The 18,438-nt window shown below is 36.6% G+C and overlaps 1 protein-coding gene across 3 annotated transcripts in view; it reads left to right on the top strand.

The window, feature by feature from the left end:
* Positions 1–18,438, top strand: part of LOC121318511 (tubby-related protein 3-like) — a 70,155-nt gene that overhangs the window by 2,384 nt on the left and 49,333 nt on the right. For 2 of the 3 annotated variants that reach the window (XM_041255254.1, XM_041255258.1), the window contains exon 2: positions 14,877–14,924. The exons of the other annotated variant lie outside the window; for it this stretch is intronic. In XM_041255254.1, coding sequence (XP_041111188.1) covers positions 14,877–14,924 — 48 coding nt within the window. The remainder of the gene's footprint in view (positions 1–14,876; positions 14,925–18,438) is intronic. 3 annotated transcript variants of the gene reach the window in all.

An 18,438-nucleotide genomic window follows, 5' to 3' on the forward strand; every position in this document is an offset into this window, starting at 1 on the left:
AACACAGCTTCTTTTAACAAACAATACAAAACTAAAATAAATCTTAGCTCCTGTTTTGGAGTGCTAACTAAACTTAACGGATCCCTAACTTTGTCAGACTGCTAATCCGGCTTTATGACTTTAAATATACACAAATCACAGATTTAATATTAGTTAGTTGCTTTTAACGTACACTGTATTCAGGTCTGTACCTTCACACAGACAGCTACTGTCTTTTATACATGCGTAGCTTGTTAAATTACAATCAGGTGTATTAGCTTTACTAAGTGCCAGTCAATCAGTGTTATTGGATAGCTAGGCTAGAGATGTAGTTTTTTTTTCCCTCATTCAAACTGCAAGAACTACATTTCTTTTTTCCCTCCCACATTATTTAATGCCTTCCTTACATTCCAGGGTAAAGACTGAGTATTATTCGAGGTCCTAAGTATGTACCGCTATCTCCCCTCTACTATTTTACCTCCATATTCTAAAACTAAATTAATTACTACAAACATCACCCTTTTAATTTTTATTTCACATCTTCTGAACACGTTCATGAACAACAATTTCATCATCAGTTACACAGATATTAATGGCCCTCAAACAGTGAATTACTTTTACCAATTCAACACTTATTGTTGTTTTTTCCATACTTAATCATCACTACATAGGAGTTTATTTATGCGAAAATGTAAATGAATGTATATTTCTAGGCAGTGTTTTTGTTTCATTATAGCCAGCAGTACAGACATTTTTGAGAATAAAATGTGTCCAAACATGCAGAGCAGCTGGAGGCACTCTTCACCTCCGTGGAGGGGGGGGGGGGGGGATTCATCCTATTATGAAATGGGAAAGGAATGTGGAATGGATTTTTATTTTTTGTGGTATGAATGGTTAAGTGCTGGAAGAGCCATAAACATTGTCATGTAGACTAATTTAGGCTCTTACCTCTGAACCAAATACACGTTTTATCCTGGATGATGTAGTCATGATCTGCATTTATACTATTGCATGCTTAATGAAATTGAAAGACCTGGGGGAAAAGTGTAATGTCAAAAGGAATTGTGTTTTCATCATAGACTGTCTTTTTGTGCACTGAACACACACACAGGGAATATACAAGCAGTACTTTATCCGCCAGTCACCCAGCAAGAGGATAATTTTTCATGGAATGAAATAATATAGTATTATTTTGCAATCAATTCTAACATTCTGTATTTGACACAGTAGGCAACATCACTGGGTTAACTTATTACTGAATCCAAAACATACAGTCGACTATTGTACTTTTAAGTTTTAAAGCTACAGTGTGTCTTAGTCATGATCAGATTTACATTGTAGTAATAATTAATTTTGAACTGATTTTCGGACCATCTGTTGTTTAAGCTGTGGCACGTAAGCATCCACCTACCTAGAAGCTTTGCGACCCTGTCACTGTGAACCAAAAAAGAAGATGGTGATGAATGTGGACCTGTAGTGCTGCACAGCATTTCCAGTCCACTCTCTCCCAAAAGATGTCAAACAAATCAGTGTTAGTTTCCTGATTGATTCCAGCGAATACGGAGAAAACGTGTGGCAGTAGATTCCAAACAAACAAAGACATGCTGAACCAACTACTGCCCTTTTCATAAGAATAATTTGCCAAATCATAAACTTCTTTGTTTCTTTTAAAGGCATCTGTTGTCTTCAAAGTTTTACAAGCTGAGCTCCCTGTTAAGGGCCTCATGCACTAAACAGCGATAACGTGTTTTGCGCGCAGTAAGCCCCTTTACTGTGTGCTTTGTACACCTGCTGTATTCACTAAGGAGTGACCTGCTTGCATGCACAATGAAGCACATGGAAAAAGGTACCGCGTGAGAGTCATTTAAGTACAATGAAAAATGTTAATGCATGGAAATGTATTGAAATAGTTTCCCCTTAGACCGTGGGTAAGGTGTTTGTTATACTAACCATATTCACTTATGCGCAGTACCTTTACTAAGTGTCTTAAGGTGTGTTAACAGTACTGCGTTTGGAAACCAGGCTGTTTTAGCTAAATCGCAACATAAATAGTGCAGCCCACTACTAGTACCGTTCGTGAAACAAGACATATCCGCAACACATATACACACACACCTCAAACAGTGAATTGGAGATATGTATGATAATACACTATACCAATATACTACAACACACACTTAGTAGCACATTAATAATAATAATAATAATAATAATAATAATAATAATAATAAAGGCAGGTATCTAGAGAGATAACATAATTTCCTTACCTTGTGTTTAAGCTCCAAGCCACTTTGTGTGTCCCTCTTCAGTGAGATTATTTTATTCCCAAACTGCATCAATTCTGTATTCAGAACTATACACTTGAATGTGAACATGTAGTTTGGAATTTATGTAAAGCTCACTTTTGACCACTTCACACCTAGGCAATTTGTTTTGTCGTCCAAAGGTTTAATATTAAACTGAAAACTCGCTCCACGAATGCCTTACTGCATGGCACAGAAACATGCTGAACAATTCTCAAGATATTTGGTCTTCTACTGTCCTGAATAATGCTGGTGAGTGTCATCTTCCATTATACCAGGGGCAGCAGTCGAGATAGAACTCCCTGTATGGGGTCCGCTTTATTGTAATTCTTTATTTTTGTTGTTAGCCTACTGTATAGAAGGCCGTTAGGCTAGCATTGTGGTGGCTAGTACAGTAGCAGGAGCTCATAGGAGGAGCATGCAACAGCAAGAAACAGACAGCACAACTTGCCTTCAGGGAAGGACCAGTAATTAACTTTTCTGAGACAGGGACTGTGTTTAAAAATTGTACATGGTAGTCTGTTTATTAAAGCTACGTCAGAAATTATTTCAGTTTCAGCTGAAATGTGTATATTTTGGGACAACTGTAAGTTGCCCTGGGTAAGGGCATCTGCTAAGAAGTAATGATAAATAATAATAGTAAGTAGTAATAATTAAATTTAAGTCAGGTTAACATTACTATTGCAGGCATTACTGTAGATTAATTATGGTTTCTGAATATATGAGAAGTCAGTAGCTACATACCAACCACATAATTATTGGAAGTAAAAAATATTGTTGGAAAGTACAATGATCATCTGTACCAAATGAATATTATTTATGTATTCATAGATTCATTCATTCGTGTGCTGCTTTGAAATAAAAATAAGTTTTATTTTAAGTGATCTATTTGTTTTTACATGGAACATCTTACATTTATTCTCGTTTAGTGTATAAATGGAGAATAGGATTCTGTTGTATTTCGAGTTGGATCTGTCATACAGAAGCACCTTAACTTGTGAATTGGCAGTCCATTTAGCCCATACTGTGTGGTATATACTGTGTGTTACAAGGTGTATGCTAATTAGATGGTTACTCCACCGTATTTTTGCATCTATTAAGTTTAGTGAATAAAGTGTTTATCACTGAATGAAACCGCGTAAAGTGATCTTCCTTTTTCTCACAGTATAATGTCCAAAACACCGCCGTTTAGTGAATGAGGCCCTAAGTAAGGTATCGGTTCTTCTGGGAAGGTATGAGCTCCAATGTTCAGATGATAAGTTATACAAATGTACTGTAGTAAAACCATAGCAAACTGTTAAAACAGAGTTAAAGCATGGTAAAGCATAAGTAGGCAGGTAGCCCAGAGAGGTATGGTAAAGCATATGAAAACAAATGACAAACTAAAGGCTAGCCCTATATTTAGACTTAGAAGAAAGCTTTCTCTTGAGATGCTCCATCTTGTCCTTAGTTTTGGCAGGTCATACTTACAGTATCCCTACAGTACATGCATCAAATGACTTCTACTCCTAGATGTAGTGTACTTCTCTGATGTGTTTGACCTGGAATCAGTTACCTTAAGGTTACTGTGGTGTTTTGGATTTTCACCTGCACAAATTGTACTGTTAGGTGAAACCATGAAGCAAAGTGGTCCTACACAACCGAAAATAGCATTTTATTGTAGTCTACTATTACTTTAATGATTCTCTATTCTACATAGTTTCATTTTCAAAGATGAACAGCAAAGGCTATGGTAAAAATAGATATATGTTGGTCTATCATTTTCACCACTACCCAAACATTTTGCATTCATTGCAATGAAAGAAACAACAGATTCTTCATAATTTCATAACTGTACATTTAAAAAAAAAAAAAAAAAAAAAACCTACCTATCCACCTTCAGAAACCAATTTGAAAATTAAAAATACCCAGATATAGTACATTGTCCTACCATTTGACAACCTACTGTTATTCTAGGTGAAATTGTCACAGTAATTTGTGGATACACAATTCAGCCAGGCTGGCAAATTACGTAAATTTGTCTGACATTTGTCAACTAGTCGGTTGCCATTTTTTTTTTCCTTACAGTCCTGTGGTAATGATGTATGTGATGTAAAATCACCAATGCTTTACTAAACTTAAGGATACCAAGATACTTGGTAACAGGAGTGCCCCCTTAAACGTTTCACATAGTACGCAAAACTGAACCACGCCGACATCCCATCTCATACCAATAACAGCTCTGCATCATGTTGTAAGCAGGGGTGGGGAACCCATGTTCCTGGAGGGCCGGTGTCCCTCCTTTTTTTTGTGCCCATATTACTTAATTAGACCAATAATTGGTAATAATTGGTGCGCTGGGGAGACCGCACTGGGTTGATCCCCGGAGCCAGCATCGCAGCCATTGTGTGTGCTGATGCGCTGGTGAGGCAAAATGAGCTGATCCCTGGAGCAGGCATTACACTTCAGCAATCAACACCAGACAGAAGGATATCTACATCATCAAATGGATGGAGATGCAGATGGATCACATTAGTTTACTGCAAAGCTACGTCTTAGTTGGTGCTTATCTTGGCGACAGCAGAGTTCAAATCAGCATGAAGTTCAACATCTACTCTCATGTAATGGAAATCATTTAGGGCACAGTTGAAACAAAAGCCAGGGGGGACACCGGCCCTCCAGGACAAGGATTCCCCAATCCTGCTGTAAAGTGTTTCAGCCTATCTGAGTCAGAGTGACCAATTATTATTTTTATTTGTTTATTTTTATTTGGAATGTCCAATTAGTTTTTTTCTCCACGCTGCAGCCCCCACACAGCACAGACGTTCTGTGGTCGTGTGAGCGTCCTCCAATCTCGCAAGCCTAAAGCCAGAATCGCTTTTACGCTGACCAATCCAGAGCAGAGGTAAGCGGACTACTGATCCTGGAGAACAGAGTTGAGCCCTGCTTTTTATTCACTCTGAATGTGCCCAGTGTCTGGCCAGTAGGGTTTGCTGTTGTGTGATGAGAAGAAGCAATCCCTGCCGGTTTCCCATCCCCACCACGGGATCGACAGAGCCAATGTGACACCTCCGTTCAGAGTCCCCAGCAAAGTTCGGCCTCTTTGCACAGTCCGGACTTGAACTGGCGCAATCCAAGCTGTATGACTCATCCTGCGCTCCCAGTGACAGCACTTTAACTGGATGAGCCACTGGAATGTTCTTTCCTGAGTTTCACTGTCACAAACTGCAATCAACTTGGATAACCATTTCCCTTTCTAAAAAATGAATAAACACAGCGCACTGCCATCAAGACAGAATGGCAAACTACAGTAACAGCCAAATAGTCCACAGCAACAGTAAAAGGTACAAATAAACAAATCATTTGAAATACAGGCTTTAACTAGGGGAAAGACTAGCTCACAAATCTGTTGTGCTGGTTCCATTTCTACTCATTACTCTAACATTCACTACGACTATTGTAATCCTTACTCGCCCCCTAAGCATGACGTATAAACATTTATCTTACAAGTTGTATCAATACAGGCAGTTAATATTATTGATATTTTATTCTTTTAATAATGATATTAATAACACAACTTGGTAATTGTGTTAATTATTAGGAAATGTATTATTCATTTTAATATACAACTGTGATCAAATTATAATACAAATTAAACTTGTATAAATGTGCACTTACCGTGTTCGATCCTGGAACAGCAGTAGAATTTAAATAATGCAGTACTAACATTCAATGCCACCGACAGATTTTCGGCACTTAAACAGTTCAAAGCTTTTACTGATTTATTTTATTTATTTATTTTTTCATTCTGGATCATCAGAAGAAATATTTTCACTCTTTTTCAAGGCTTCTACCAAACTTCTCTGCTTCTGTTTGCTCATTACTACCACTAAGTAAACAGTACAATCCTGTAAGTTTAAAATGTCTGTTTTGCTTTAACTGATTGCACAAGATTATATGCGAGTCTACACTTTGAAGCCGAAATTTTGCAAACCAGCGGCATGCACAGTGCATAACGGGCATGCAGCTGCAGGCGCCAATGCTTGGTAGCACAGTAGTAAAATATTCATACTGTAATTCAAACTGATGTTAACCTTTCTGTATGGAATGTGATTGCTCAAGTAAACTGTGTGATAAGAAATCATACATTCCATCATTTTATCGTGTTTGCTGTTACCGCAAAAGGAAGCCGTGAGTTCTGCATTATTGATGTGAATGGAGGCCAGAATCCACTTGCAGTATAATTAAGAACTAACTACAGTGAAGGGAGGATCGAGTGGATGCAATAGATATAATGGATAACTAAAAGACGCAGCTAGTGTACTTGTCTGAAAATACAGTAGAGCAACGTTTCTCAAATGCGACCACCAGCAGGATTTTGTGCGGCCGCATTTTCTGCTATTGCCAGCATTAACGTCTGTATAATCACTGCGTGTTGATTGGCCAAGCTTTCGTTCTGTTCAGATTTCATGTTATTGTGGCATGCATCAGAAATCTGCCTATTTCACTTTCTGTTAGTACTCATTGGTTGATCAAAAAGAGCAGCGAAACATATAGTGATCAACGTTTAGTTTTGTTGTGATCCCATCTTCTGTTATGAGAATAATAAACAAAAAACAAAACCCTGAGTTGTTTACTTTATACAACGCCCCCTTTTCACATTTTATTGTTTTAAGAGTTTGTTATTTGACAGTTTTCACTTGCCATGTTGTTTATTGCTAAGAAACTGCAATTGCAGGGATTAAAAAAAAAAACACTGATTTTGTACTGTTTCTGCCTGAAATACACACACACAAAAAAAAAAAAAAAAACAGGCTGTAACTTTAACTACTGTGGGACATCCTCTGCTCTTATAGTTAATTCAGTGTGACAAAGAAAGGCTTTCACAACCTAGTAATCTAGAATATTACAATTTTACATATCATTTCATGATATAACAGCATTGTAGATTGTTATACTTTTGTTAGATTTAGCTGGGAATTGTGCAGCATGTGATTGGAAAAGGAAAGTGAAAATAGTTTTTGTATTTATTTAACTTAAATGTGATAGTCTTTGGCTTATGTTCTGTATTCATTTATATCCATTTATGATATTAATACAATCTATATGATACTAATTATATTAGAGTTGAGAGGTGCTGCTCTATTTTCTTATTAAATAACTTAAACATTTTGAAGTGCATATGTCTATATTTTCATTATTTTTGATATGCTAGTATTTTTAGGACAAAATTTGCAGTGCCACCACCAGTAAGCGTTGGTGGCCGCACTGTGAGGACACCAAAAAATGTGTTTGAGAATCGCTGCACTAGATGCACCTATTTATAGAAATTATATGACCGTTGTTTTGGTCTTTTACTTATTTCAGGTCTAAGTTTGCTGCTTCCACTCCGAATCAGATACTTGACTCAACGACAGGCTGCTGTTGCTATGGGTCCTTTGTGACGCAGGTGTACTCTATTGTGTTATTGCAGGATAACAGAATTTGGATTGCCAATGAAAGTGAATGACAAAGAGATTGCTTGTGATCAAATGGGCAAAATCATCCCATCCCCAGCTGTTTGTCATGCTTAGAAAATTGCATATTTGAAGAGTGAGCAGTACCAACATATTTAATAAGCAAGAAGCAAGCTGTCGGTGTGGGGTAATGCAGGAACGTCCTGACCCCAAGCAAACCTTTATTCAATACTTTTCTTGATCATGCAGGAACGCCCTGCCCCCAAGCAAACCTTTATTCAATACTTTTCTTGATCATGGTGGTCAACTTGTTCATGATACTTAGTGATGACTGATCTCATATTCACCACTGTGGTTGGAGATACAGTATGCATATTAACTGGTGTACTTCTTAGGGTGGGAATAACCTCTGATTTATTTTCTATAGCAAGTTTAAGCATATTGGGATTGGCACACTGAAGGGTTAATCTTTTTGAAGTCTTCTGAAAATATAACTTTCTCTGCCTGGGATTAGCTGACACTGTAGTGACTCACTCACTGAGGAAGTGAATTGAGATGTTTTTCCTGTTGCCAAGTGAGTTCAGCAGTAAATTCTGTATTACAACAGCAGCATCTTGCTTTCCTGTGGTTGTTGGTCACAGGCATAACCAGCCGCTGAGCAAAGGTTGCATCTCCCACTCCTTACAATAGCACTGTGGCTGGTGTTTTGCTTTCGTTAGTCGATGTCGACTCATCCTCATACTTGCTTTTCTTCACAGGAGTACCTGGATAATCCACCTCACTCTCAGTCCTCTTCACTGATCATGATTCCACCCTTTAAACTTCCAAATATCTTTTAAAATAATGGAGAAAATTACGTCGAATCATCACACTCGGCTATTAGAAGCACTGCCACAATCGCAAACACATTTAAACATGTCTCCACCCACGAGCGATGACAAAAAGACAACCAGCGAATTACTGACAACCTGCTGGAGCAACAGCCAATTGCTGAGACGATGCAAATGATTCATTATTGTCGTCTCTGGTCTCCTCCTCCCAGTGACAGAAGATGAAAAAAATAATCAAGTACAAATTTCTTTTTTCAAATGCGAGTACTCTATGGACCTTCCTGAATTAGCGTACACTGACAACTTTCGCAATTATCTAATGTACATCGTACAATAGTCCAAATTATCAAACAAATATGATAGTTATCATATGTCTGGCAGCACTGTTTGCAGCCGTCTGGGTCCTAACCAGTCTACACTGCTGCTCTTAATGAGTCATTCCCTGGAGCAAAGTCTGTACTCTGCTGTTGGTTTACTGTTACCGATTAATTCTTGGTAAGGCTTCATCTTTCTAGTCTCACATTTGGAGATGACAAGCACAATTTAAACACCAAGCTGTATAAGGATCACATTAATCCACTCCCTTTAAAAATATATTTTTGAATTGCTGCTAATTTTATGAAGTCTTATGTTCGTGTGTCTTGTACTATACTAGATGAGAATGAACAAATGGAAATTACTTTAGGATTTTGACATTGTGTTGATTTCTTGCTTAAATGAAGTCCCCACTCTAATCTCTGCACATTGTTTTTTTTTTTTTTTTTTTTTTTTTTTTAAAGTTAAGGGAAAAGTTGTTTTAAAAATGTTTTGATTTGTCTCCAGCTTTTCGCGACATCACAGCATTACAGTCTTACTTTTGAAACGCTGTAAATCCAGTAATATTTGCGAGCCTTTTATTATGTGATTTTCGCGCATCAAAAAAAAAAAAATCTCAAACATTTTTGGTGCATATATAAATGCTTCCAATGGTTGACTCATACCAAATTCATCTGATATTGATGTGGACCTGAAAACATCCACAGTAAAGCCAAAGCATGCAAACTGGCTATGTTTGTTCTCTGTGCACTAGGTAAAAAAAAAAAGAGAAATGATCATTTCAGACTGGTCTCTTTTGGGGATATTGAATGCAGTTAAGGAAAGCCACTGTTTTTTCATGCCACTAAAAGCCACTAAATCCATGTTCTAACGGTGTGGGTGGCATAGCTTTTCTGTGACCCTCTGTTGTAAATTAAAAAAATAGAATGTTTGGTTTTAAGATACTATAAAAAAAAAAAAAAGATGTGAATCAGAGTCTTAAAAATATACATGCACTTTTACATCTTGAAACATTATTAAATCCAGTTGTGACGAGACTTGGTGAGGACATTCTTTTGCTATAACAGAGCCTAATTGCGTCCTGTATAACTTTCTATGGTTATTTGGCTCACGGATTGAGACAGTGGTAAACAAGGTAAAAAAGCTTAGTGTCTCTACAGCTAAAATCTCAGTTGGCACAATCTACCTGATAAAGCAGAGTCACCAAAGGCTGCACTATTTAAGTGCATTCAACATCCTTACCAATCTCTCATTCAAAGGAGTTGGGTATTTTAGCATCTTTATGCCTCATTACTAGAGACAATTCAAATCTACAGATAATGAAATTCCTTGACAATTGCAGAATTTTGTAGACTCCCACGGAATTCGCCATATTCTGCAGCTACATTGTCATTGTAATTATCATTAACAGACTGCTAAAGTGACCCTAAATATAAAACTTAGTTGTTTGGTTCTAGTTAAATGAACAGACATTTTGTCTCCTTCAAAAAATAGAAGTTAATTAAAGACTGGAGTTAAGGCTTTGGAAATGTGGCCCAATAAGAAGTCTCATATGATGTGATATTTTTGTTTGACAGTTTCTAAATTTTTTCCTGACAAAAATGTGTGATATGTTAAATTGGAAATCTAAGCACATAAATTTAATATGATTACAGTATATTTACTTGATCAAAATTGTTATAAGCCATAAGATGCTCTGCAGAACACTCTGCAGATATCTACTTAAATCTTTTGCAGTTTTTTTTTTTTTTTTTTTTTGCATATTTTCTGCAGATTTGGACTGCTTATTACTGGTTACCTACTGCAATGTATACTGTCCTTTAACATGTACCTAACTCTGCTGCCCATGTCAAATAGCAAAGCAAAGAGAACATTCACTATAACAAATATTTTACAATGCAAAAAACAAAAATACTGAAACAGTATGCAGTCGGGTTTTGTTTGTGATTCAGTTTTTTTAAGCCCCCGGTGATCGCTATGTCTTTTAGTCCAGTGGTTGGATAGCTCTGGCTTATGAGAGAACACTCTTCCTAAATTGACAAATTCTGTTTTTTAAAGCTATGTACTTTACAACACTTGTACTTAAGTTTTAAATCAAGGATAACTGAACTTCATATCAGTGAATGTGAAAAACCTTGGACTTTGTATATACAGTATATATTAAAAAAAAAAAAAAAAAAAAAAAAAAAAAACAGCTTTGAAAATCCGTTAATTTTATGTTTTCATATTTAAGCCTCTTGAGCACTAGTATTAAAAAAAAAAAAAAAAAAAAAAAAAAACTGACCAGTGTATAACATGTACATTATCAGTACTGGGGTGAAAAGCATGGGGATCTTGATGAGAGGAGAACTCTGAGGCAAGAATAGATAACTGAGTTGAGATGCTTTACTGTAGCTCGTTTTGTAAGTGAATCTGATTATTTCTGGATAAAGCACTTATGACAGCAAAACACACACTGTTATTCTTCTTGTAATTGATGCAGTAGAACACTTAAGGTCTTAGTAACATAGCAACGGCAAACAGTCCCATTTGTACGTCTTCATATCTAGGCTATGTTTTATAGTATATGAAGAGTACCTGGCTTAATTAGTCTGGGGATTTGAAATGCAGCTGTTGTCATCTAGACAACATTACTTTAGCTTTGGCTGGCTATATGCACTTAAATACTTTAATCCCCCCTCTAAATGTGATACTGTACTTTTGTTGTGTGCATTTTGTTATTCTCACAATTCAGTGTTATTATTATGTTACTTTTCTGTCCTGTCCTTGGATCTTATGGTCACTGGACTATGTGATATTATGTGACTATGTGGTTACTTCATAACTGCAGAGAACAGTATCTTCTAAATCTGCACAACAAAGTGTAGGTTATTATTATTGATTAAAATATACTGCACAATCGGATTGCGTTTATTACAGGAACAAAGCACTCCACCATGACAGTGTGTTCAATTCCATTGTAAAGATGGCCTATTCATTTGATTCTGTATTGTAGAAGCCTCACAGTTACCATGGATTCAGTCTGCTATAAAACAAAAAGAGTGAAGCATTATAGATGTTTTGTCTAATTCCTTTATCAGTCTGCTTTAACAAGGCTAAAGCCCATGTTGAAAATATCAGATCTATTGTAGCTCAAAAAACATGAATCCTAATTCATAAACTCCTCCAGGAAAATGCTTTTTTTTTTTTTTTTTTTTTTTTTTCACACAGTGATGGAGGAAGCTTGTGTCCCCACAGTTGAAACTACCTTTCGGGAATATACAGTAAACAGTCTGCACTGTCATTAAGTACACAGAAGGCTAAACTACATGAAAAAATTTAGGACATATCCCTGCTGAGGATGACAAGAATATATGAAGCCACATGTACAGTACTATATCACACTTAAAGTTAGAGAAGGTCCATCTGAATGGAATGGTATATAATGGTAACCACATATCTGGTTATTATGCATGTTGTGGGTGTAGCCTAGATCGTAAAGAACTATCCTTTCATGATCTGTATGTAATGTAACTAACATACCTTGCACATCTTTGTATGGATTTCACTATAAAACTCATGCTTGTTTAGTTTGTCATGACTCCCCCCCCCCCCCCCCCCCCCCCCCCCCCCCTCCAAACACACATTTTTTCATGTGTACAGAGAATTTACAGAATTGTACGTTACAATATACAATATAAGTGTGACAGGATGACGAGTGGTGATGTCAGGCCGGAATGCAGGAAGAATAACGAAGGTAGTACTGCAGTGCAAATGACGCGCCATGCACCATTTATTAAAGACAAAAACCACTGCTCACAGAGAAAATAAAGGTTTTAAATAAAACAAGTCTCCAACACAAAAACAAAACAAAACCGAAATCAGGCTGGGCAAATGCCTTCACTGATCTGTACGTTTCTGTTTTAAATTTCTCCTCTCTCCTTGCTTGCTCTCATTCTGCCTCACGAACACCCACCCTGAGGGGAGAGAGCTGCAGGTATTTATGCAGGTGACCATCTCCTGATTAGCAACAAATTAATCACTTAATTTGGGAAATGGCCACCTTCTGCACTAGGTTTAATTATTAATGTGGATGGGCTTCCCATCTACATTGCAGCATAAAATACGAAAAAAAAAAACCCATAAGGCTCTGCCGTCAAAACAATAACACGGCTCTCAATGTCATTTTTACATATCACAATAAACACAAATAAATAAATCGTAATACAAAAACAAAATAAACTGCACAGGGGTGGAGGGGGAGACCCCGTTCTAAAAATAAATGCATTTAATATACAGGACTCCTCGCCCTATCACAATCTGCTTGTTACGTATTTTTTCAGCCAACACAATATCTTTGTTTAGCTGAACCTGAGAGTGCAGTGAAAACGAAATTAGCGATATTTAGCTAGAAACAAGGTATTCTCAGCACAGCTAAGATTTCAGTTTTGGTTTGAAGGCAGCAGGAGCTTTTTTAATTTTTGCTTGACAGATGCCCTTATGCAAGTTATTACAGTATAGCTAAGAGATTACAGTATAACTAAGAAAAAAGTGATAGTTTTTTGTTTGGGGATTTTTTTAGTTTCTGTTTGCGCTTTTTTTGTCAAATGAAATGGTTTTTGCAGTTATTGTGCACAGCGTGTTTGTTTCGGTAGGTTGTATGCATATGTGCTATGTATTTGTAGTGTATACATACAACTACTGTTATAAACTGCAGAAAATGTTTGACTTGCTTCACTCGTCACCATACATTTTCAGTCTAGGCTACTTTTGCTCTGCTGAAACCCTGGGGAGATATTTGATGTATTCAGAGTTTTAATTGATTTAAATCTTGTTTGTAGTGTAAACTATTTCCTGTGATGTCAAACCTTTGTTACTTGCCCATTCACCCGACGTTGGGGCCCACCCAAATATCCATTCCTAGCTATACCCCTGCCCAGATGTCCATGAAGCCTTTCATATGGATGAATTGACATATTAATTTTTAAATTGATGGATATCAATATTGTCCTTTGTTCATAAGTTTGAAGCTTTTTATGGTGCGCCATTTGTGCCAAAACTATTCATCAAATTGACTGGTACAAAATTATGAGATTATGTGTTTGGCAGTACAGGACTAATAGTGCTAAATGACTACTTGTGGTGTAATCCACTAAACTGTTCTTGAATGATAAATACTAAAAACTTTGTGTAGTTTTTCTGAACATACAGTATGCTCCCCTTACTGTATCATTTTAAATTGTGCATTTTAACAAAGTAACCCATCTTGATCAATAAATCTGCTCTCTCATCATACAAAGTAAAGTAGCCCCTTGGGACCATCACATTTATTGTGATACACAGCATGCCGTGACCTGCACATTGTCTTATGTCTTTACTTTAAAGTTACTATACACTATTTAATGGTGCTGATTTGGAGTATGATTTTAGCCTTCTCCTTTGTTGCAAGTTGCTGCCCCTTTTTGTCTGTTGCTGCATTGTAATGTCCAAACACTCCCCTCCCATTAATTATCATGATTTTACCCCGCCTCACTTAAAAGGATCCTTTACATTTTCCAAATATTGCATTCCTTTCCTCTTTACTATTCTACTACCAGTGTTCTGTTTCTGTTTTTTTTTTTTTTTTTGCTTTAAGATCCAACCTTCTGAAAAGACTCCTCAAGGCTAATTTTAGGTAACTGGGGTAGAGGACGCATATTAGCAGTGCACCGTGCACTGAAGTCCATACAGTACAGTAGTTGAAGCATGGTGCACTGAAGCCTTCCCACCCACCTCACTTTTTATAGCATCCTCCTTATAGATTTTTTAGAAGCAATTTGTGCAGGTACAGTGGCAAAACATGATAAGCAGAAACTGCAGAATTGTACATGGATTTATTGGTAGTAAATCAAATTAGAAAAATGTATCAAGTATCCATATTTGATAGTGCTCTTTATCTAACTCCACCACCACACCAAACCTATTTTCCTGTTTTTCTCTCCCTCCCCATTGTGCTGTGTCCCACTGTCTGTCTGCCTGCCTGGGTGGATATAAAGACCCTCAAGTTCTGCAAGTTTCTCCTCTACCTCAACCTCAGCTGCAAGGTAAGCATACAGTAAATTTGCTTGCAAGCTGCTTGAGTTATCTTAATGCAAGTACGGTATCCTCTTGGCTCTTAGTCTTGTACAGTAGATGGTAAAAAAAAAAAAAACGCTTGGCTTAATGCTGCGTTTTCAGTTGTATAATTATTTATGGACAAATTGTCTTGGGTTTTAATTTTTTTTTATCTACAGTGTTGTAAAAGTCTTTGTATCCTAAAATAAAGCAAGAAAGAGCCAAACAACGTTTTATCATAATATGATGTGGGGGAGTTGTGATAAACTTGCTCCTGCTGACAAGAAATACAGAAATACAATTTATTTTAAAGCCTTTTTTTTGTACATTAATCTACTTATTGACTATTTTTACCTCTGGTATTCTTACCTTAACTATTCAACTCTGCCAAATAAGTAGCAGTTTTACCCTTAATCTTATGGCAGATGCCCTCTAAAAACTACTGTAACATATCTAACAGCACTTGGCAGAACAATACCTCAGCCCTCAGTGTTGTGCTGTGCTAAAGGTTAATATAGTACGTTATGTCCAGGTTATCCTCAGTCGACATGAGTGTCCTACTGTACCTTCTGTGCCTGCATTCCCTCTGTCAGTGTTTGATGGGATCTGCGTCGGAAAGTGACGTGCGGATTCTGCTGGCTATTTGATACATGCCCATCAATACCACTGTCTTTTGCTTTCATTCAATAAGCTTCAAAGAACTCTGTCACACCAAAGGACCCCAAATTGTGCTGTAAGGGAGACTTCAAAACACAGCACGTTGCAGTATTCTCCTTTTCTCACCATTGCCTGCACTCCAGAGAAATTTGAAATCTTTAGACTGCTGGGATCAATCTCTGTTAGATTTTTTTGTTTTAAATGAGGTGGGTACAGTAGTGTCAGGGATCAGTTTAGAACTGCAGGGTGGGAAGTGATAAAACTCCACTGCTTCAGTCTCACTTGGTGACTATGCTAGTTAAAGGTTGAGGGGTGTAGTAATTCATTATGTTTTGATTAATTGTGACACTATACATGTTATATTGTATCGTAATAGAGGTATCAGGACCATCTCATTATCGTGATACTATTGTGTCCCGGCCTGCAGATCATTGTACGTATCGTATCCTGACATTAATGTATCATTACACCACTATTACTGCTGCTTAAGGGTCACAGAACACTCAATAAGCACATTACTATATCTTATGTCATCTGTTTTCAACATAATCTTGATTTTTATCAAATTATTATTTTGACATTTTATTCTGCAACCATGGGTCAAAAAATCAGTTTCTTAACTTTTGATTGAGCCAGTAAAAAAAAAAAAACATAATTTATTTTATGAGCATTATCCACATTCATTTTATTTTATGAGCATTACAACAACTTTCCACTACACAGTGCACACTTATCAGGTGTGACGCCTCATGCAGACAGGTCAGTGCCACTTACTGCTTCAATGTAGAGTTACTGTTACATACAAGTGTATCAACGGATGGAAATGGACGATTAACATGGTTATCGATAATCGTTTTTCAACGCAATAAAATTATCGATGGAAAAACATTACCGATAATATCACAATCGATTGTTCCAACCCTATTACCAGTAATGTATGTACAGTTCAAATCCTATCATTCAGACCTCCTTGATTTGAATTGAAGCCTGTTGGGTGTAAAATTGGTCTGTATATTAAAAAAAAAAATTGTGAAAACCAGTTATGGATCAAAACAAGAAATAAAAAAGAGCACCAGCTAACCATGTAATATAGTGACCAGCTCATCCACTTGTATCCCTCTGTTTCTGCTTAAATAGGCTACCAGTTGAAATTTATTTTTCATTAAATCTACAACTTGGAAGCTAAAACTGGGGAAATGTTGAAACACATTTGAACTTTAGTAGTATTTAGAGCATTTCATCTTTTTCTATTAACACACTTGTTACAAAACAGGAAGGGACTGTAGGATGGATGTTGCAAAACTCAGATGTTCAAATGTTGCTGTTTTTTTTTTTTTTTTTTTTTTTCATGAATCAATTCTAAAATCTCATAACTATAATATAATTAGAGCTTCTGTGTTTATTAATTACATTTTTTGGTGCTTATTTTCAGCTATTTTGTGGTTTTATTTAAATCCCTTTTTTTCGAGTCTTTCGCTTTTTTATACTGGATGAAATTATTGTTTTTGGTTATTTTCTAAAATTCTTGGGCATTGGCACAATATGTATAGTAATTCAACAGTAGCTTGCACACTTAAGTTGTACCTTCTTTCCTCTGCTGTCTTCCACAACAAAATCCTTGTGATCAAGGGCACATTCTTCTGGGGTTTTTATGTGCCTAGGCATTTTCTGACATTTTGCCACAATATGCAATTCTGTAATATAGCTTTAAATCCTGCGAACAAGCATCTATTTCTGATTGTAATCTTGTTTTAAATCTCGCAAGTGGAGTCTCCAATAGAAATGTAGGAATTTTTCGGCCACTTAGTAGTTGGGGTGTCTTTAAAGTATTCAGAACAAATTAAGGTAGATACGAGTCAGGAAGGAGGGACATTGCCCTACTGCACTGGGAAAGGTAGTGTTTTGTAGTAGTGTTTTTTTTTTTTTTTTTATATTCAATTTATATTTGGTACTTTTTATTTTGTTAATCTGATAGCTTTCAAGACCTTTTTAATAACATTTTAAAAACCTGTTACATTTTAACAAAATGTGTTGAATACAGGTGATTTCATATTAAAGGAAAGCTCAAATACATTGTGTTAAATTAAATGAGAATCAAAAATGATGCAATGTTTAGTCTTGAAAAAGTGTTTACATGTCACATACACTTTATAACTGCGTTACTGTAGAAAATCAGTACTAGTTTGACACACTTACACTGGCCTTGAAGGTGATAGGGAATAGAAAAGTTGATAGAATGAATCATGTACTGGTAATTGTGCAAAAAGGGGCATACACTTGTTTAATGTATGAAAGATGTGCCTGTGTTTCTATCTACTATTTCATTTGAAGTGAAAATCAATTATGAAATCCAGCTAGCTTTGATATGTATGTCTATTATCCTATTGCAGGGGTTCTCAAACTGTGAGGCCTGCCTCCCTGAGGCGCAGTGTCTGTCCCTGCCACCTCGTTTGTTTAGTTAAAGATGCAGCTCTCTGCCACTGCAAAGTACAGACTTTTAGTTTAGAGCAATTCACAGGCACCAGAGGCTAATACGTCAGTAGCTGGGCTGAATCTCTGTTTTAACTTAATTGTGCAAGATAAAATGCTAGGCGGCACAGAAACATAAGCGCTAACCCTAAAAAAAAACAGACTAGTAGATTCCCAGCATCTACCTGAAACAACCACCACCCACCCTCAGAAGCACATATACATGTCATTAAAATGATCTTGTAATGTGTGAATATAACAGGAAATACACATAAGAGTGTTCAGGGAGTTATGTCTAAACGTGGGATTCATAACAAACAGCTATTGGTTAGAAAGCCAAGTAGTAAACTTCAAGTCTTCCGTTAATTGTAACTGCAA

Source organism: Polyodon spathula, chromosome 7 (assembly GCF_017654505.1).
Source record: "Polyodon spathula isolate WHYD16114869_AA chromosome 7, ASM1765450v1, whole genome shotgun sequence".
NCBI classification, from domain to species: domain Eukaryota; kingdom Metazoa; phylum Chordata; class Actinopteri; order Acipenseriformes; family Polyodontidae; genus Polyodon; species Polyodon spathula.